General features: G+C 38.5%; 3 protein-coding genes across 3 annotated transcripts in view; all 3 read right to left on the bottom strand.

Annotated features, from left to right (window-relative positions):
* Positions 1-4: 4 nt before the first annotated feature.
* LOC109064394 (protein LTV1 homolog) lies at positions 5-5,404 on the bottom strand. The gene is made up of 11 exons (XM_042717332.1): positions 5,228-5,404; positions 4,741-4,872; positions 4,480-4,659; positions 3,400-3,487; positions 2,640-2,757; positions 2,260-2,491; positions 1,981-2,108; positions 1,756-1,904; positions 1,480-1,532; positions 581-781; positions 5-317 (listed from the first exon to the last, which is right to left on the bottom strand). Exons 1-11 carry the CDS (start codon positions 5,228-5,230, stop codon positions 204-206), a joined length of 1,398 nt encoding a protein of 465 aa, XP_042573266.1. The 5' UTR covers positions 5,231-5,404; the 3' UTR covers positions 5-203.
* Positions 5,405-6,282: 878 nt separating this feature from the next.
* On the bottom strand, positions 6,283-15,720 carry LOC109064365 (calpain-9-like). Its single transcript, XM_042717333.1, has 20 exons — positions 15,412-15,720; positions 13,175-13,244; positions 12,554-12,672; positions 12,341-12,474; positions 12,061-12,229; positions 11,897-11,980; positions 11,721-11,806; positions 10,760-10,837; positions 10,362-10,522; positions 10,061-10,218; positions 9,762-9,970; positions 9,269-9,305; positions 9,059-9,139; positions 8,011-8,068; positions 7,868-7,932; positions 7,627-7,695; positions 7,421-7,499; positions 7,223-7,339; positions 7,023-7,081; positions 6,283-6,748 (listed from the first exon to the last, which is right to left on the bottom strand). The coding sequence occupies exons 1-20, from the start codon at positions 15,616-15,618 to the stop codon at positions 6,722-6,724; spliced, it is 2,067 nt and encodes a 688-aa protein (XP_042573267.1). The 5' UTR covers positions 15,619-15,720; the 3' UTR covers positions 6,283-6,721.
* Positions 15,721-15,883: 163 nt separating this feature from the next.
* Positions 15,884-20,974, bottom strand: part of LOC109055647 (TAF5-like RNA polymerase II, p300/CBP-associated factor (PCAF)-associated factor) — a 7,040-nt gene continuing 1,949 nt past the window's right edge. Inside the window, exons 5-7 of the mRNA XM_042717334.1 lie at positions 19,935-20,081; positions 19,404-19,832; positions 15,884-17,967 (exon numbers count right to left, since the gene is read on the bottom strand). Coding sequence (XP_042573268.1) covers positions 17,170-17,967; positions 19,404-19,832; positions 19,935-20,081 — 1,374 coding nt within the window. The 3' untranslated portion in view covers positions 15,884-17,169. The remainder of the gene's footprint in view (positions 17,968-19,403; positions 19,833-19,934; positions 20,082-20,974) is intronic.

The raw sequence follows: 20,974 nt of genomic DNA on the forward strand, positions 1-20,974 counted from the left end.
TCTGTTCCTTCAAACAATCAAACTTTAATAGAACAGTTTCTGTAGATTCCTTTTGTTATGATGTCTCCATGGCAATACTGGCTGTGTGAGTCAGACAAACATGGAAGGTCTGGTAAGGAAAACCATGTGAGCTGTCGTGTTTTCAGTGAGGTCCTGTAGTCTCCGCTGGTGTTGGAAACAGTCTCTGGAGTGTCTCTGCCGTCCTACGAGAGCTTCAGTCCCTGAACGTTTGCTCTTAAATTAACCATCTGCTTCTCCTGCATCTGCTTCTCCTGTTTGAACGCCAGTTTGTTTGCTTTCTTCTCTGACCTCCTCTCCTAAAACAACAATGAATGAAAATAAAGGTGCTTTTTAGGTAGTTATACTGCCAAGTGCTTCATACGGAGCCAACTTCCTCTTACAATGAGAGGTTTTTCCTCTAATTTAATTATGAAATAAGCAAAAAAAATCCCAAGTGTAACAACTTGGAAATTTAATTTTATTATGAGATGTTTTTCCTCTTAACTAGATAATCACAACATAAAGTGAGTTAGATCTCTAATTTAATTATGAAATAAGCAAAAAAAATCCCAAGTGTAACAACTTGGAAGTGCCCACAGGCCTGTTTCCTGGCTCTCCTCTCCTCTGCGCTCTCCTCCCGTGAGCGGGGCTGCGTGGAGGCTCGGGGCAGGTCCGAGTCGTTGATCCTCTCCATCCTCTCCACCTGTTTGGCCGTCAGGCCTCGTTTCGGCAGGACGTCCAGAGGAATCCCTGTCTTATCGGACACTCGGATCTGCTTGGTCTGCAAACACACGTTTACATTATGCACCTGGCAGATGCTTTCATCCAAAGAAACTTGCTTTGCATTCAAGATGTAGATAATATCAGTTCATGGGATTCAAACCCATAGCTTTGGTGTTGCAAGCACCATGCTGTACTGTTTACACTATGGGCCACGTCTCTTGGCGTTTGTGTGTTTTTAAGCTCTAATAATCCTCATGTAACCCCATCCATCCTCATGAACAAACATGTTCTCCTCTAATGACCTCTGAAATGTGTTTTGGTCATGACATTGCGTGCAAACTATTATCAAAAGCAAGTAAAGAAAACAGGTCTGTGTGCTTTATTAGTCACATATACTATGAATTAGCTCGGTGAATTATTGCATCAAAAGTTACTCATATGGAAGGTATTATTTGTTAAGATTAATATGAATACAAGCTCAATTCACTACAGACTCGCCATTTGTTTACTAATTGATTTCTTAGCCTTATTGTTATAAATGTAGCATGTTTGCTTGTGTCTGTGTGCTATAGGCATATACTGTAATACAGAGACACAAACCACGTCTGAAATTTGGTTCCAATGCAAAATGGAAGTGGATTTGAATTGGAAATGTAACTCCCAGTGAATCTGATCAGTCCCTTTACTTCTTTATCTCTCTATTGAAATGAGTGAACAGTTTATTAAATATGAAACATGTAAGGCAGGTTTCTTCACCTTCGGTGGGTCCTGGATCAGCTTGGGCCGGTTGTAGAGGTTGGAGTATGTACCTAGGAGAGAAAGATGAAAATGATCATGGAAAGAATAATCGGGATGTCGTTATTTTGATACTTGAACACCTGATCAAAAATACCTGTAATATTGTGAAATATTATTACAATTTAAAATAACTGCTTTCTATTTTAATACACTTTAAAATATAATTAGTTCCTGTGATCAAATCTGAATTTTCAGCATCATGACTCTATGGAAACTCTATGGATCCAGACTCACTGATGATGGTCTCACAGTCCCAGCGCTCAGTAGGTGGCTCAATGACCATCGTCTCAATCTCCACCTCTCCGCCATCGTCGTCTTCATCCTCTTCTTCCTCTTTCACAGAGGGCAGCTCCGCAGGACCCAGCTGATCTGGTTTCTGACATCTACAGACACATAAAGTGATGAGCTCTTCTGATGTGATCTCTAACACACAGATGTGTGACAGTCGCACACACTCACTCTTTCTCTTTCTGTTTGAAGTAGTCTTTGATGACCTCCTCCAGTCGCTTGCTGTCCGGTTCGATGTAGCCCTCCAGCTCTGCGTTATCCAGTGCGCCGATCTCATCATCGTCGAACTGCTCGTAAAACTATCCAACGAACAGACATTTATTTGTCATAGACAATTAATTGTGGCACATTTCAGAAAAGAAAAAAATGTTGCCGTGTTGTAGTGTGTGCCTAAATGAAAGATTAATTTGTGACCAGGCACGATTGTGTGTGGAAGATCTGCTGGCTGACCTTCTTGAAGCGGTCGTCCAGGAGCGTGAGCTGCTCGTTCCTCCTCATGACGGAGGATGTGAGCGAATACTCTGTGAAACGACTCTTCGTCTCGCAGTCTGCAAACATGAACTCTCTCCGGCCGCCTTCCTTATCCTCAGACAGACCACCTTCTGAATCATAATCTTGCTCCTCGTCTTCATCATCTTCCTCATCCGTGTCCTCCCATTCATCATCATCATCCTCATCACCACTGAGGTCAAAAAACCAAAAGGAAATTGGTGATGACATCAGATTCAAGCATTCATCCACTGGTTAACTCACTTAATTTACATCCAACTCATCCAATCATCCACAAACTATCAGGCTCATGCTAATCTTCTGACATTTGTCAGTTTTACCCCGTGATGTCGTTGGCTTTGATGATGAAGTCATCTTCCAGCATGTTCTCTGGGTCGTCGAAATCAAAGTCCTCATCCAGTGCAGCGACAATGTCAGGATCCATATCCAACCGTGGCCCTGGAAAGCAAGACGCAAATGACGTCGTTGGCTTTTCAACATTTGCATTTCATTGATATATACAGGCCTTTTACTATCAACTATTTTTTATATATAATATATATATATATATATTTTTTTTTTTTTTTTAAATTAAGGTCACATTACCATTTACTATTGTTTGGTCTTGCCACTCATCAATAAATTGTAAAATGTAATTTATTCCTGTGTATTTTTAGCATCATTACTCCAGTCTTCAGTGTCACATGACCCATCAGAAATCATTCTAATATACTGATTCGCTGCTCTTATCATTATCAGGGTTGAAAACAGTTGTGCTGCTTCATATTTTTGTGAAAACAGTGATATTTTTGTCACAGAAATTTTAAATGCTTTTATGGACACTTTTAATTGATTTATTGCATCCTTGATGAACAAAAATAGGTATTGTAACAGTAATATGTAACAGTATTGAACTGTATTCAAAAAAAAAAAATAATAATAATAATAATAAAATTAAGAAGTAGTCATCCAACATGACCCATCCATGTCTGAGGGCTTATTTTGGTTTTCTTTATCAATCGACCAATGAATAAAGACAGCCAATGAGGTCTGATCTTAAATAAAGTAAACGTTTGTGAGCAGGACTGATTCTGATCTCACCTGAAACAGGGGCTGCTTTGTTTAATAAACCTACTTCCTCTTCAAACTCAGACGCGAACACAGACGAGGGCAGGTTGATGGAGGCCGTCTGCATTATGACAAACATCAATATAAAACATCAGCATTTCATCAAAACACACGCGTAACGATGCATATCAACTGCAGGTGACGCAACCGGACCATAACGTTGTTTGTCGTCACCTTCACTCTAGCTGCACGCATATTTTTAGTAAAAATAACCACAAGGTTATCTAATAAAACATTTAACATTTCAAATCTTTCGTGTCATGGAAAATGGACCAAAATAATGACAAAATCAGGGATGTGTACACATTTATGTTCCCTAATATCGCCTACTTAAGATTTGAATTAACAAGTAACGAAACCTGATTCACAGCTGTGATGTAAATTAAAAGCTGACTGTTATTAACAAGAACTTCCTCAATTTCTCTGGAAATGTGTCAACACAAAAGAATTAACCCTTGTGCTGAAAATCCTTTACCTAATTTGGTGTTTTTGTCTGACCTTCTAAAAATAGCTTATCAATCATCTCTTGTTGTGTTATATCGCCACCAAATCTTAGAATCAATCTTTCTGCTATTCTTGTTGTCTTCCAGTTAGCACAGGTTTTGTATTTTGCTTTGAAACTGATTAATCGTAGGTCATACTGATCTGAGCTTATGCACCTCGGTTTTTGATTGAATAAAGCATTTTTTGTTGAGAATTTTGGCAATGCTCACTCAAAAACTGTGCATAAGATGCATAAGCTCCGCCCTGTGATCAATAAATTCAAGTAATTTAAAGAAAATAAGTTGCTAAAAAGATTGAATCCAATATTTGGTGATAACGAGTCATTTTCGTAGGCGGGTCATTTTTGACCCGGACTAACAGAAGTGTTAAAAGGTGGTGGGAAATCCCTAAAGAAAAAAAAGTACAAAGTCTTTTCATGTTTGTGTGGACTATTCTGGTGCAGTATACGTTTTACAAATTATACAATCAGTGTCACATGTGCAGAATATATAATTGTAATTTATGGAGATCTAAGTGCTGCATGGAGGAGCTGCTGGCGAATGGCCTTACAGGGACACTGGCGTCCTCTTCATCCTCTTCAGGTTTTGGTGGTGCGTCTCTGCGGATGCGAGGAGCAGAGACCAGCTCTGCGGGCTGGGGCGCCTCTCTCAGGTGCTGCAGGTAATTGTAGTCGTCATCAAAAAACACTCCGAACTTGCGCTGCTCCTCCTTCCTCTTCTCCACCTCCACCTGCAGGAGCAAACGCCAGCTTCAGTGACACGGTCAGGGGTGATATTTCAGTGTTATGAACGTCCGGTGTGTTTGTTTCACCTTGGCGGCGGGCAGAAGGACATGCTGAGGTGCTGTTTCGTCTGCAGCAAGCGGATCTTTCTGACTTCTGTGCACCAGGTGGAAGGACACTGCGCTCTTCTTATTGATGAAGGCTTTCTTCTTTCTGTGAGGCTGGAGACGGACAGATCACAACTATAATGCGCCAACACACAAATCTGTCATATTCTGTTACTGCAGGACCATTGTACTCACTTCTGGGGTCCTTTTATTTAATCTTTGTGTGTTTGTGCCAAATGTTATACAGTACAACACATTCAATACTACAATAAGACTGCTTGCTGTGATATTAAAACGTAACACCAAACTAAAGCATTAATCTTGACTGAAACAGATCTATTTTAGAACACAGGGATTGTTTTTCGTGTTTAAATGACAACGTTCTTTAACGAACAAAAGTGTCACATGTGATTTACACGCTTACTGGCCTGACAGCTAAACATGTAAAAACAAGGCTGAAGTTACTCACCATTCTTGCACGTTAATGTATAATCCAAACGTTTGTATTTCAAGTATGAAGTGACTGTAATAGTATCGATGTTATGAAAAGTGGACAACGAAGAATCAAACAGAAATTCTTCAGTCAGCTCGAAACGCATGGACAGCAGCGACCATTTTTGGACTATACCATCCCGAGTGACTGAAGGAGGAGAGATAGTCCAGGCTAAAAAAAAATCTGTTATAAACAAGAAGTTATTCATATATAGTGCGGTTTACGATTTGTACATATATGATTTAAAATGATATACTGAAGCGATCGAATAAATAACAGCGCTACCAGGCGCGATCGTTGTTGCTGATGAAACACCCCTGAATCAGTTTTGGTTTAGTCTAAACGAGGGACGTGACGTACTGATGATGACGTTCAGACGCTACCCTACAAATTCTACATTCCTAAGAAATTAAATTATATGGTTAACTTTTATATTCTAACATACATTACATTAGCTTTTCTTTACTTTTAATTAAGTATTTTTTCCCTATATGTTTGAGTGTTCTTATTGTTGCTGTTGCAGTGCCGGTTGTTTTGATTATTCAAATATATTTACACTATTTTTTATGGCTTTAGAATTTATTTATTTATTTATTTATTTTTATTTATTTATTTTTGCTTTTATTTGGTTCATCTTAGGTTAGACAGAATGTAACAATTATTCAAAAATATATAATATATATATATCTATAATATAAAGGCAAATATATAAATATAATAGGTATATAAATAAAACACCAGGCACGCATAGTTAAATATAAATGTAAATTATATTACACATTTAAATATATAAAGAAAATGTAGATTATATTAGTTTTTTAGTTTTATTGTGAAAATTGTGAAAGATTTTGTTTTTTTTGTTTTTATTTTGTTTATTTAATTTATGTTAATTCATTTATTTGCTTGCTTGATTTGTTGAACATTTTTAATTTCATTAACCAGTAATACGTTGCCCATTTAGTTAATTTTTATTTATTTTTATTCTTTTTTTTTTCCTGGTGATGAATCAATGACAAAATGCTTGGACCTTGTTTAATATTAAACAAAGATTTATTAGTTAGTGGATGCTCTATTACATCTTCTCAATAACAATAGCCACAGTAGTTGATTGTCATTTTTATTCGTTTATATTCCTGATTTTGTTCATTTATGCATGCACCTTTCGAGATCAGCTCTGTGAATAATACATCTTGCAATAATTACAGATTCTTGCAACATCCATAAAGGGTGAACATGCCTCAAATCACAGAAAAATAACAGTAAACGTGCCATCGAGAACACAACACTGGAGAATTTTTTTCACATAATAATCAGAAAAACTTTCAGGTAAATCTGTAGTGAGTAGCAACGGGAAAGACCCCACAATCAAACAAAAACGTGTGTAAAAACTGTTCAGCGTAACAGTGAAAATCCACAGTGGCACAGCTGACTCTGTTCATCACATCGTTCCTGCTGGATTTAGTTGAATCCTCATATGTTCATGGACAACATCAGGAACTGTGAAGAAATTAAGATTTGTTTATAACTTTGACATGCTAGAATTATTAAAAGGAGTAACACTACTTACTAAAACATATGAAAGCAGTTCAAAATGCATGAAACTTGAATTTTGAAAGCAATATGTGCCTTAAAATGTTGCCTAACATTGTTAAATAAGGAAACTACTAAGAGCTTTTTTGACAAATTGGGCAACTGTTGTAGTTCATGCACTGCAAATAAATAAATAATGCTTTCTTTACATTTTCAAAAAGGTAAAAAAAAAAAGTTTTACCTGCATCATGTTCAGATTGATCACTCCTTTCTTTTGTTTATCTAAGGCCTGGAAAACTCCTGTAACATAAGTCAAAATCTAGATTTAAATACCAGGTTTTATTTACACTCAACATGTTTTGAATGTTAATAATAAAGAAATACAGAAATACACTGCAGTCCAGAGACAAGACTTTTAGTTAACGCATCGTCATAACGTACTGAACATGTTCTCCAGACGCACGATGCATGTCAGGTAATCATCAAAATCGATGTCAAAATTTTCATCTGCAAACCGCAGACCCAGCAGCTGCAAAATCTTATTGTTCAAATTCATGCCTGGATGAAGAAAACACAAACAGGGTCAGATAAAACACTGATTTCTAAATAATTCTGTTTAAACTGCACTGTAATGTTTACCTGCAGCATTAAGAGCACTGCGCAGCTCGTAGGATGACATGCGTCCAGAGCGGTCCGTATCGTAAGCCAGGAACAGCATCTACAACAGCACACAACACAACTTCACAGTTTCTCTGTGGAAGCTTCATTCTGAGATATATGGTGATATTCTGGAAGATGGTCGTTGATGACAAGCTAGCAAGTAAATGTATGATTCTGTAACTTACGATCCATTTCTTCAGCTTTTCCCAGAAGACTTTGAACTCCTCGAATTCCAGCATTCCGGTGTTATCCACCTGCACTCGGTTCAGGAAAACTCAGCAACAATGGCTCAAAATAATACTCATGTATCAAAGATGTAAAACTCAAATCATAGGGTTTGAATGTTTGATTTTGTACTTAAACTTGAGGCAGAAGTGGGTTAGTTTATATAGTCTAATAGCACATGCACAGCCATTGAGAGGATACATCCATCAGGTTGATGATGCTGTGGCAGGTGTTGAGGGTCAAACCATCAAACTTCACCTCTTTCCCTGCAGAGAGACAGTTGCATGTACGGTATTTATGGTATTTCTGGTTTTGGATTAAAAAGCTTGAAAACAGTGACTCACTTCTGCTCAGAACATTGTTCAGCACATGCTGCAGTTCTCTGGCGCTGATGGCGTTATCCTACATAGAGACATAGAAGAGTGTAAAACATACAGTAATTCACAGCCACACCAGAGGAGGGCGAGCTCGGTCTGTTTTGGGATTCCCAAACATTTCCCCAGCCTAACTCCTTTGTTGATGTTTTAATAATTTAATAACACATTCTATGTTCATGGCTCTCTAATGTCATTAATGGTCACATGACATGCAGGTAAACAAACAAAATATATATATTTTTATTATATTAATAATTTGACCTAAAATATTTACTCAAAGTGCCCCCTAAGATTTAAGTTAATATTTCAATCATTTAATAATACACTAGTATGATTGCACATTTGATATTATGTCGGTTAATGGTCACAAGACATCCAGGTAAACAAATAAGACAAATAAGCTTTTTTACGGGGTTCCATTTGTGCCAAAAATGAGTCGACTGCTTTGTGCTCTGTTCTATACATTTGTCTTTGTCTACAGTCGTTGCCTAATTGTTCAGGTAAATCAGTATATGTTGACATGTATGTTGTCTGATGACGTCGTGTTAATCTGTCAACCTGCCGTATTTTTCTCTGTTGTGCTTACTGTTGTCCTTATTGTCATTTTGTTCTGTCATTTTATTCTGTTGTCCTGTTCTGTCATCCTTATTGTCGTCCTAATGTCATTTTTTTTCTGTCATCACAACATTAGGATGACAGAACAAAACGACAGTTAGGACAACAGAGAAAAAGACGGCAGGACCACAGATTAAGACCAGACGACATACGTCAACATATACTGATTTACCTGAACAAGTAGGCAGTAATTGTAGACAAAGACAAATGTATAGCAAATTTTTGGCACAAATGCAACCCCATATTTTTTTTATATCTTGATTGTTTTTATTTTAAAATTAATTGTTTACTTTAATGTCACATTTTTAGGATTTAATTAAATGTTAGTTTGTCATCAGCTTTTTATCAACACCCTGCAGTTCGCTTTGGGAAACCCAGCTGGAGTTTTTCAGTTTCTTACCGATCCGGCGATCTGTTCAAACAGTCTCCTCAGGCCCTTCTCCTCATCTGTCTCCTCCTCAGGAGGGTTTGGCTTCGGTGGCCGCGAATCAAACAGAAACACACATGCACACACACTTTTAGCATACAACATCAGTGTATGTTAAACTATTTATGTCCAGTGAAGGAGTATTTCCCAGCTCCCAGCAAGACTATAAATGAACTAACTCACCTCTGGCAGATCTGCTGTAATGGTGTTTCCCATCTCACTGCAAACACAAAACACATTACATCGTACAGTTATTTGGTGTAAAAACAAATCTACGGGATATAATGACTATACATAATACATTTTAGTTTTTTTTTTTTTTTTTATGGAAATATGTTTCCAAAATGTGCTGAAGGAAAAACATGTATTCATAAATTAATAGTTCACTATTGTTTTAATACTTTTATGATTATATATTTAATACAATGCCAGTGGAATGCATAGATACAGTACATGCACACACTAAGATTATTTGTGAATAATGCGCTGTTATATAAAAAGTTATATGACTTACAGTGCAATATAATGCTATGAGTCATATATACTACTTTCGTAGTATTTAAATGGTGCATTTTTGTGATTTTTTGGAGCTGCATCAAAATGCTTGCTATGAACACAGCTAATATTTTCTTTAAAATCTGGCTGATAACACTGAAGCGTATTTTCATGGACATACATAGCTCCAGCTTTGTTCTCTGAGAAGATCCGGATCAGGAAATCAGCCTCGTGGTGCGGCTGGAAGGTGGTGGGCACCAGCAGGTAGTTTCCCGGCGGCAGTCTGAAGCGCTCGGACACCTCCCTCATGTTGATGTAAGAACGGCTCCGTGCTTTAGAGCCGTTGTAGCGGAAAAAGTCCTTCCCCTGGTGATCTTGATCATCAGGAGCCTGAGGGTACAGTTAGAGAGCGGGTCAGACTTCAGTGGAGCAGGAGGCACTACATGAAGTTCTTCCAACACAGTATTACATCTCCTTTACCTCATAAATGGCAAAGCCAATGGTCTCCATGTCAAGCCCCTCTTTCCTGAGCCGACGGCGGTTCTTCTGCAACAGGGCCACGATGACACTGCACATCTTGTCACCATCATCTGGATGGTCCAGACGAAGCTTAAACTGCGGGTTTGTCCAGAATGTGTCTGAGAAGGGAAAACCGAGATCAAGAGGAACACGAATATAGGTCTGAGCAACTGTAAATAGTAAAATTTCTGGGCCTCATGTATAAACGATAGCATGGATTAGCATGATGAAATGATTTTATGGTGAAATCTATGATACTGACCGATGTAGTTCCTGCAGCCGCCAGCAGTGGAGCCCCTGATCCAGTTGCCCTCAAACAGATTGACTTCCCACTTCTTGCTACCGTCGTCTGACAGAGAATCAGGAGTCAGGTTACAGATCTCGATTTTATCGTAGTTGGCTTTGAAGTCCCCGAACTCCATCCTGCAACACAGCAAGTCATGTTAGTTCACAGCACACATCCGAATGAGCTCGCTGAGTCAGATCATCCTGGTTCTCATGTGAAAGCGATTCTTTAAGAGCAGTCACCCTGATATGAACAACTTCTGTTAACTTTCAAAGCCCCTCATTACATTACATGGGTGTTCTGAAAGGCACCACCAAATAAAAAGTATTATTATTAGTATTATTATTACTCTAAATGTGATGGGTCACACATACCAGAACTCTCCGTCATCCAGAGAGTTGTGCAGCAGTCGATTCTTCTCTGAACTGTCAATAGCGCTCCATTCCCTGGAACTGAAAAACAAGATTTAAAGAAAGAACACAAGAGTATCAGTAATGAAATAATAAAAAATTGCTGCAACTGGGGAAGCCTGTGGCTCTTTTTTCCTACATAACAAAGCACACAGACAAAAAATGCTGTTCTGTTATCTTGCATTCTGGGTGGATGCTTGATGTTTGGGAACACAGTAAGTTCTGTGAGGTAATTAAACCAAATCATTTTAAATCTAGTGCTGGCAAATGATTAATCGCGATTAATCACATCCAAAATAAAAGTTTTTATTTACATAATATATGTGTGTGTACTGTGTATATTTATTATGTCTATATAAATATACACACATGCATGTATATATTTCCGAAAAAATTTTTATGTTTATATTTTAAATATATTTATATATAATATAAATTACATGAATATAAATATATACATGTAAATATTTTCAAAATATTTACAGTGTGTGTGTGTATTTATATATATTTGATAAATATACACAGTACACACACACACATATATTATGTAAATAAAAACCTTTATTTTGGATCCGGTCAATCAAGATTAATCGTTTGATGGCACTATTAAATACACAATCTGTTGAGGCAACATAAGTTCACAAGTCACATAAGTTTTCATCTATGAATTAATTTGGTAAATGTGTTTCCATTATAGTTTATGTAAATGTTTTTTTTTTATTAAATGAAAAAGTTATCCGGCTCAATTGAGTTTATGTGCATTTTTCAGCTTATTTCATCCCAGAAATCACATAAAAAATTATTAGTTGGAAACATAGTTAATGACACAACAGCTGTATGATGCTTCTTACTGACTACTATTATGATTTTTTATCATAATTAACAAATGGACTTTATTCAAGTGTCACCATTAGTGGACGCTTACTTGTCGCTCCAGGGTCCGTTCCACTCCACCTGACCCCAGGGGTTACGAACACGAATCAGCTGGACCTTTGCTCCTCTGTAGTTGACCTGAAGACAAGACAAGACGTGAGAGATAATAGAGAGAAAATAAAGAGTGAATCTGTGAAAAAAAAAAAGAGATGAAAACGCTGTGGTTACCTCCTCCACTCCAGTGATGGAGTAAGCGTGGCCTTTAACCAGACCAGTAGTGGTTTGCGCTTCAGATTCAGCAGAACTAGTGATCTAATAATACGAAAACACAAACATCTGGAATTTAGGAACAGCTACTGATCTCACTTTGAATCCAGCAAAGCTTTGCTTACATCAATGGAGCAGCCAAGCATCGATCCTCTCTCCACGGCTTTCTTGAGGATGAGGAAGAGGTTTGTGGGGGCGTTCTTCGTCTCGTACATCTCGCCCACGCCGCCCGTGAAGTCCTCCATGGCCTCCATGGTGCTTCCTCCTTTCAGGGATTCATAACTGCCATTCAACCTGAGAGAGACGCACAGGAGATGACTGACTTACACAAACAGGTTTGACGTCTCAAAACTAGATTTGACAAGACGTCAAGGCGTATCGTGTTTTGTAAACTCAAGTGCATACTTGGCATAGGCCTTCTCCAGAAGTGCACTCCAGAACTCAGTATTGTCAGCAGAGTGGACGAACACCAGATTGTTCCTCACACACGGGAGTCTGTCGTCCACCACCACGTCCAGCCATTTATTATGCTGCCAGAACTGCAGAACAAGGTGAGTATGGTTAGGGTTCGAGGTCATGGGGAAACTATAGAGAGAGAGTTCCGAGAGTGGGACTCACCTGGAAATGGAAGATTCCAGCATAGCCACGATCAAAGCTCTGGTCGTGTGGTACGACTCTTTTTAGAGTTTCCTCATGGAGGGTCAGGGAGGCAATCGCTGCCAACAACCAGCAGTCTCCTGTGTGGCCATACATGAAGGGCAGCATGCATGGAGGTCATATTATGATCAGTCACAGTGCTGAGGCATTGCATTTATTACTTTTACATTTACAACAAAATAGTTGAGTTACTTTTTCAAATAAGTAACGCAAGTCACTTTGTTTTCCCATTTATTCACTGACATTTCATTCAGGCTGAAGCTTATTAATTTCACTTTTGGTGTGAAAGTTCAAATAAGTAACGCAAGTCACTTTGTTTTCCCATTTATTCTAAAAACATTTTTGGTGCCCAGCCCAGGTGATAAAAGTAATGCTTTTCCCATTTATTCACTGACATTTCATTCAGGCTGTTTATTTTTTATTTGAGTTTTGGTGTGTTGTGTTGCATCAATTTTTTTTAAGTAATCTTCCCCGACACTGATCCATTATTTTATTCTTTGGTCATTTGAGGTGTTTTGCTCAGATTAGGTTTTCATTTAGTCATAAAACACTTGAGTAACCTGAAACGACAGGAAAACATACCCAGCTGCCCCTGACAGATGTCTGTCCTGGTGGCTCCTCCTGTGATGAATTTTGGGTCTTTGCAGATTTCCTGAATTTGAACAGATCAGGGAAAAATATCAGTCAGTACGATCAAATAACAACCATCTGTTATGCTATCCCTCTATCTATCATCCATCTCGCAGATTTGCTGAATTTGAAGAGATCAGAGAAAAAAAAATATCAATTGATCAAATAACATCCACCTGTCATGCTGTCTATCCATCCATCCATGATAAGAAATGTTCTGAATGCAATAAGAGCTGGATACTGTAGGTTGTTTATACAACAGTATTTTCAATCTTTACTATTTTTATAGACATTTCCAGAAGATACAACACATCACATGATCTGCCGTTACTGTAGATCTATTGAAGCGTTTGATTAGAGACAGAGACAGGTGTGTGAAAGCCCGTGATGCCTGTGTGAGGTGTGTTCGCATTCTAACACAAGCCCACACTGTTCAGGCGCTGCATATCTAAGGTCACTCTGCAGGAACGCCCTGGAATGAAATGCAGTTGTAGTATCATTCAGAGTTTAACAAGCTTGATGGAGGGGTGCGGAGCATCTTAGATCATTTTTTACAACTACTGGCAACCAACTCAACCCAGTAGTCTATTTCCAACTAGAATAAAACCTACATCCACTTTCAATTCAATCGTTCAAGACTAAATAAACCATGCATTCCGTGCATGCCAAAATTCCATCTGCATTCCTGACCTGCTGCATGCATCCAGTGTTCGGGGTAACGCATTAAAAGTAACGCGAGTTACGTAATCAGATTACTTTTTTCTTGTAACTAATAAAGTAACGCATTACTTTTTAATTTACAAGAAAATATCTGAGTTACTTTTTTCAAAAAAGTAATGCCAGTTATTTTGTTTTCCCATTTATTGACTGACAAGTCTCCTGTCCCCATATTGGGAGAAATCGGAAGTACAGAGGCGTTGTGTGCACTGTGTGAACATGATGTAGTTCTAGACTAAAAGAGAATGTGCATTAATTCATCCCACTCACAAAAAAATAAAAACAAAAACAAAAAACAGATTTAGTATTCATCAGAATGATTTAAAACAGTGAAATGCAAACTCAGAATCTGGCGCAAACCTGCAATAATTAAATATGTTAAATAACACAAATGTATCTAATCCCATTTTATTGACTAATGTCTTTGCTGATGACCTTTGATGATCCAGTTCAACCATACTAACAAGCAAAAATGACTTCAGATAAACTAACAATTGTGCTTCATTGTTTTTTTTTTTATTGCTGAAGAGTGTTCTGCTGTGTTCTACTGTACAGACGTGAATTTACTTTTCCTTCAGCCTGAGGTTTATTCATTACACTTTTTGGTGTGACTGGGCTTTTATATGTATTTGCTATAAATAGAACTTGTATTAAAAACAACCAAGCCCTGCTCATATTTAAAAAGTAACACGAAAGTAACGCAAAAGTAACGTAATGTATTGCTTTCCATAAAAAGTAAATAAGTAACATAACTAGTTACTTTTTTTGGGAGTAAAGCAATATTGTAATGCATTACTTTTAAAAGTAACTTTCCCCAACACTGCATGCATCAGTCTCCAGTGGCTTCATGGCTTCAGAAATGTCCTTCATGTATAAATAATGTATAAATATGACCTCTGTTGTGACTGACACTTAAAGGAATGTGAAATGTTAGGGAATAAAGTTCTGGTGTGTTCATAAAGCAGCCAGCCTGGTTGATTCAACTTGCATGACAAGTTTTTTTGTGGTGAGATGGTTTTTTTATAAATGCATGTAGCTCGCAAAGGTAGGTGTAGTGTGACATAAAGGTCAAAACCGATGTAAATGTTTTTGGAATGTGCGTAATACTACAGGTGAAACCATTAGTAATTACGAACCGTAAAGCCACTTCCATTCATTCATCTAACATCCATCCATACATGAGCAGCAGGAGCATTACAGAGAAGGGAATACGTCAGATTTGACAGTTCTAGACATTTGTCAGCTTTATAGATTACATCAGAGCCCATCAAATTCACCCTCAATTCCCTCCGCAGTGCCAATTCATATGAATGAAAAATGTGATTGAGGTCTCGTTTGTGCTGGTTGATATTTCAGTCTAGGGAATAAATCTGTGTGATTACCCAGTTCATCCTACTCTACTTACTGTATGCACCTCATCCAGGAGTCAAAAATGTTATCTTGCAGCATCATGCATACTGTGGGTCACTTACCCCTGGCCTCTTCCATTCAAAGTTAACCGGGACCCTCTGGCTGAAGAAGAGCGAGTCGCCCACGGCTGGGAAATCTGGATCCTCAAACAGCTTCCCCTTTTGCAAACACTCCAGGCGGAGCTGTTCATACGTCTTCCCGTCCGCCTGTGTGCTGTTCACTAGGGTCGCCTGGCCAGAGCCACTCGGCAGATTCACGCTGTAGGGCATCTTCAAACCGTCCAAAACCACAGACAGGACACTGGTGACACTCGTTTGGAGCAGTGAGCTTGTGTTCGAGTGTGTGTGAGATGAATCCAGCCACTCTGGACAGGCTCGTCAGGTTGGCGTCACGCCCATCCAGAGCAGAACTGGTTTGGGTGAAAGCAGCCACACCTGTGTGTGAGGAGGTGGATCGGATCCTGCTTGAGAACTTTACTGCGGTATTACTGCAGTAATCAGATTTGCAACATCAGAAATGAGATCCAGACAACTGTGAAATGTTACAAAACTATATTTACAAGTATCAGAACGATGCAAAAACATTTCTTGGAAGGAACCAAACAATACAAAAGTCATGTTTTTCTTCACTGTTAAAGAAAACATCCCATGATTGTGTGGTTGACCTCTAGGAACACAAAGGAAACTTCAAACGGAGAAACTTGCCTTGCTTCATACAAAACTAAGAGCAGGGTTGCAAAATTCACAGATTCAAGGAAAGTCATCATTCAGTCCATCCATGAGCTACAAAACACAAACTGTGGCAGTTATATTAATCAGTTGTTTTTGTTTCTTCTTGAGCTTTCCTAGGGAAGTTTTTTGTTGTTGTTGCAGTAAAACTAAAGTCAATCCCTAGTGACTGGGGGAATAAAAACTAGGATGATGACGGCTTCATCAGGACTGTTTCCTGCTTAAACTAGAATGAATCCAGTTTATCTGGCTTCCTGGTGAACTTCCAGGAGAACAGTGCTGGATGTGCTTACCTTTATAAACACAGACCATCAACAAACAACAGCAACGTTACAACAGAAATTAGCCAGAATGAAAAATACAGACATGGAAATAATGTAAAATATATATTTTTTTAATGAAAACAGCAGGCTACACCTCTAATGTTCTTTAGAGGCATCAACACACATCATAACAAAAATGAACCAAAACATCACTCTCTCACTTTAGAAAACACAAAGCGTGAATCTCACAAAAACCTGTCAAGAACATGCCCCAACCATATTTCACAAGAAAAAAAAAATACAAATATATTTTCCTCAAAGAAAATAAAGCCAATTAAGAAGACAATTGTCATCCAAATTCTTATTGCTATGCCAATAATAATAATGATGAAAATCAAGGTAGTATTTGTTGACTTTCCTTTAATAAGATAAAATGCTGTAAATTATGAATTTATAAGTAATATTTTTATTGCAAAATGTCTATTAAAGAAAATAAACTGAAATGTATGTCCCAAATTATTGTTGAATCAACATAGATTAAGGACAATACAACAAACACCACCCTGATAAATACCTTACCATTCGAATTGTATCTCATTGTTTTTTTTGTTGCATTACAGTAATAAGAACATAGGAACATGTTTTTCATAATGTCACCAAGCCAAATAATAATGGTGCTAAATGGCTTCATTTTAGTTATAGGATGAATTCACAAAAACTGGAACACATTTTGCCATTGAGATTACTGAGGGGATTATCCTGAATGAACCCTAACCGTTTCATCAGAATTTGGGGTGAAATATGACAAGGGTGTGTTTTGTTGAGACTCTCACTGTTCCTGTTTCTCCAGCGCCGTGCCCGTCACCAGCAGCAGGTTGCAGGCCATGAACTGCACATTGAGGATGTTGCTAGTGCTGCCTGTGTACTGTCCGATCAGCTCGCTGCTGGAGCCGTCGCTGGGGGCGCTGCCGTGGGCGCTGCGTATGTCCCACACCCGCACCGAGTTGTCCATGGAGGCGGAGGCCACCAGACTGCTGTCCTGGCTGAAGGAGAGGCTGGTGATGCTGTCGCTGTGACCCCGCAGGTCTTTGAACAGGCTGCCGGACGCCAGGTCCCACAGCTTCAGTCTCTGGTCCTCTCCGGCCGAGGCCAGGTACTTGCCGTTGGGCGAGAAGGCGAGCGACAGCACGGGCCCGCGGTGACTGGTGAACAGCCTCACAGACGCCCCCTGCTGGGTGCTCCACAGGCGCACGGTTTTATCCGTGGAGCCGGTGGCCACGTAGTTGGAGTTGGGGTGGAATTTGACACAGTCGACGTCGGAGAGGTGTCCGGCGTACAGACGCAGTGGATAGGTGCGCGCGAAGCTCCAGAGGCGTGCGGTGCGGTCGTGGGACGCCGTGGAGAAGTACAGGCTGCAGGGACTGACATCCATGTCCCAGACGGGGTAGGCGTGGCCGCGGTACAGGACGGTGTTCGTGAAGCTGCTCAGGTCCCAGAGGCGCACGGTGGAGTCCTCCGAACAGGACAGCAGGCCAGAGCCATCTGTCAGGAACGCCGTGCGGTACACGGGGCCGCTGTGAGCGCGCAGGGTCTTTATCTCACTGCCCGAGGCGTCCTCGTCATCTGCCTGATTACAAACAAAGACACACGTAAAAAACTCAAGATGGACGGAAATACATTAAACCACCATGGACCACAAAACCAGTCATAAGGTGAAATTGAAATGTATGCATCATCTGAAAGCTGAATAAATAAGCTTTCCGTTGATGAATGGTTTGTTAGGATCGGACAATATTTGGTTGAGATACAACTATTTGAAAATCGGAGAGTGCGGGAAAAAAAATTTAAATACTGAGAAAATTGCCTTTAAAGTTGTCCAAATTAAGTCCTTAGCAATGCATATTACTAAACAATACAACTATTTGAAAATCGGAGAGTGCGGGAAAAAAAATTATATCTTCATGATCTTTAATCCTTGATTTTTAAAAATAACAGTTGCACCCATACAATGTAAGCTATTGCTAAAAACATATCCAGCAACTTACTGCTTTTGTGCTCCAGAGTCACATATAGTAGAAGAGTAATATTGCCGTACAAATTTTGACCCAAATTAAGTCCTTAGCAATGATTTTTTTTATTTTTTGTTGATTTTATTTTCAATATGTTTGATTTAGTGTTGTTTTAAAAATAAATCCAAATATGTTTATAATTTAAATATTCCTTAATTTTACTTATGTTTGATTTTATGTTGACTTAAAATCTTCTTATATTTATGTAAATATGGTTATTTATTAGCATTTATGTCTATTTTAGTAATTTATAAAATATTGTTAATTTAGTAAAAATAAAGTGTTAATTCACTGTAAATCATACTGTATTTTACTGTAACATTTGATAATGAATCTTCTGGACAAAGACTCTTTGATTAAAATGAGGGTTTATTTGAATAAAATAAAAAATGTAATTAAATTAAAGTAATTGGGGTGTGTGCGCTTGATTATTTTATTGCATAATTTGACATTTAAATAAAATCAGTTTTTAATATAAACTAAAAGCAGTAAACAAATAGTACCATGATAAAAAAAAATTAAATTAATATTTTTAATTTTTTTTTTTGTTTTTAGGTTTTGAGTGTTTAGAGTTAGGGTTAAGATGTTAATGTTGATGGTTGTAAATTGAGTTTAGTTTTTGTTATTAGTTCTTTAGTTATGCACAAAAAAAGGTTTAAAATGTCATTCACATATGTAAATTTTGCTATCTATTAACTTGTTAGTTTATGTTAGTATAAAATTAAGAGTTAATATCCATTGTACATTACACTGTATTACACTTCTGTACTTTTGTTTCTGCTTGGTCAAAGTGAGGCTTAAAAAATAACAACAAAAAAATATGTAATAATAATAATAATAATAAAATCCTTGTAAACTATTTCAGGTCAAATAAATAGACACATACTGAAACCCATCAAAAGAGTGAAAACCGTCCAGACCCGTAAGCTCCATTAGATCTGATGCTGATATGAATGAATGAACATCAGATGTCTAAAACGAGAGAGCCACTCACCTCCTCCTCCAGCATGTCACAGGCCAGTCTTATTTTAGACACATCGGTCCAGTGAGGTCCCGCCTTCAGCTTCCTGGCCCGCAGGCTCCACAGCTTGACGGCAGAGTTATCGAAGCCGGCTGCCAGCAGACGGCTGTCTGGCGACACCTCGGCCGTGTTCAGCAGCTGATCCGTGTGCTGGAAGGCGTAGAAGCAGACGGTGGTGAGCGAAGGCGCACCTTCCCGCACGCGCTTTATGCAGTCCTGCAGCGCCTCCAGCGCCGCCTCGTTCTGAGGTAACCCGGCCGTGACCTCCACACGCTCCGCCCCCTCCACCCCGTCCACCGCAGCCCATGCAGCGGAGGAAGAGGAAGTGCAGGTCGTGTTTCCCGCTCCAATCCCTGTGCCGTACAGCTGGTAGTCAGTTCTGCACGCTGCTGTCACCTCCATCTAAGACAACAGGAGAGGAATGACTGATTAGGAAGAAAGCAAAGACTTCTTTGACGACTCTCTGGCTGAACTGAGTGGTGTGTGATTCGGTGCGGCCCACACCTGCACATGTGCGCCGAGCGCCCAGCAGATGGCGCTGTTGTCGTCGCTCTGCAGGTAACGCAGCAGGTAGCTGTACGCTTGATCCGTCAGGTGCACCACATACTTGTGATCCAGGAGCGAGCAGAGTTTAGGGTTTGAGGTCACATCCTGGAAGACCAAAAAAAAAAAAAAAAAAAAAGATAATTTCAGCATACTGGGGAGAATGACAGCTTCCCTGCTGCTGCGGAATACTGCATCCCACAATGCAATGCACCGATTATTTTTTAGCACGATTAGCTACTACAGCTATATTCACCGTACGAGACAAGTGAAAAAATATCAAGCAAATCATTTATTTAAATATATATACATACACACATTTTTTAGATTTTATTTACTTTGTATTTTCACTACTTTTTACATTTTAACTTAACTATTATATTTACTTTTATTTGTACATTTGTTTTTTGACTTGATTAATTTTTTTTGTATTTTATTTACTTTGTATTTTCACTACTATATATATATATATTTATAAACACACACATTCAAATATAAGTGTAGATTTATATTTAAACTTCTGTGTATATCAAAAAAACATGTGTAATAATAAAACGAATTTGAGTGTTCATAAAAGTCAATAAATCTATGTAATTACAAAGGCAATATCCATTATAATAAATAAAATTTGTAAATTGTGTTTTCATATACATTGATTTGTTTTAAATACATATTCAGAAAGTGTACATATATAAATGTGTTTGTGTACAATAACGTTTATGTTTCATCATCTAAATCTGACTAAGGCCCTGTCCACTTGAACACGAACGCTGGTATTTTCTAAACATTTTTGAAAACGCCTGCCAGGCCGTATAGAAAGTATTCAGAAAGTAGTACACTAATATTTCATTCCAAACACTGGTTTCTCTCTCTTCCTAACAAACACAAGAAGCAGTTTCAGTGACAATGGAACAATTTAGAACAAAGTTTGTGCTTTTGCTGAGTAACTGATACTTTATTGAAGCAATTAAATCAGTGCCACAAAGAAAGATAGGAAACTA

Source organism: Cyprinus carpio, chromosome B1 (genome assembly GCF_018340385.1).
Source record: "Cyprinus carpio isolate SPL01 chromosome B1, ASM1834038v1, whole genome shotgun sequence".
In the NCBI taxonomy this organism is placed as follows: domain Eukaryota; kingdom Metazoa; phylum Chordata; class Actinopteri; order Cypriniformes; family Cyprinidae; genus Cyprinus; species Cyprinus carpio.

Bases quoted from the DNA above. Each gene is read 5' to 3' on its own strand.
- LOC109064394 (XM_042717332.1), bottom strand. The intron at 2,109-2,259 runs GTCAGCCAGCAG...TTCGTTGGATAG, and splicing joins TGGACGACCGCTTCAAGAAG to TTTTACGAGCAGTTCGACGA. The intron at 1,905-1,980 runs GTGAGTGTGTGC...ATGTGTCTGTAG, and splicing joins TTCAAACAGAAAGAGAAAGA to ATGTCAGAAACCAGATCAGC.
- LOC109064365 (XM_042717333.1), bottom strand. From the start codon at position 15,618: ATGCCCTACAGCGTGAATCTGCCGAGTGGCTCTGGCCAGGCGACCCTA. The intron at 10,219-10,361 runs GTCAGTATCATA...TTCCCTTCTCAG, and splicing joins CGGCTGCAGGAACTACATCG to ACACATTCTGGACAAACCCG. The intron at 8,069-9,058 runs GTAAGAAACTGA...GTCTCTATGTAG, and splicing joins TTGAACAGATCGCCGGATCG to GATAACGCCATCAGCGCCAG.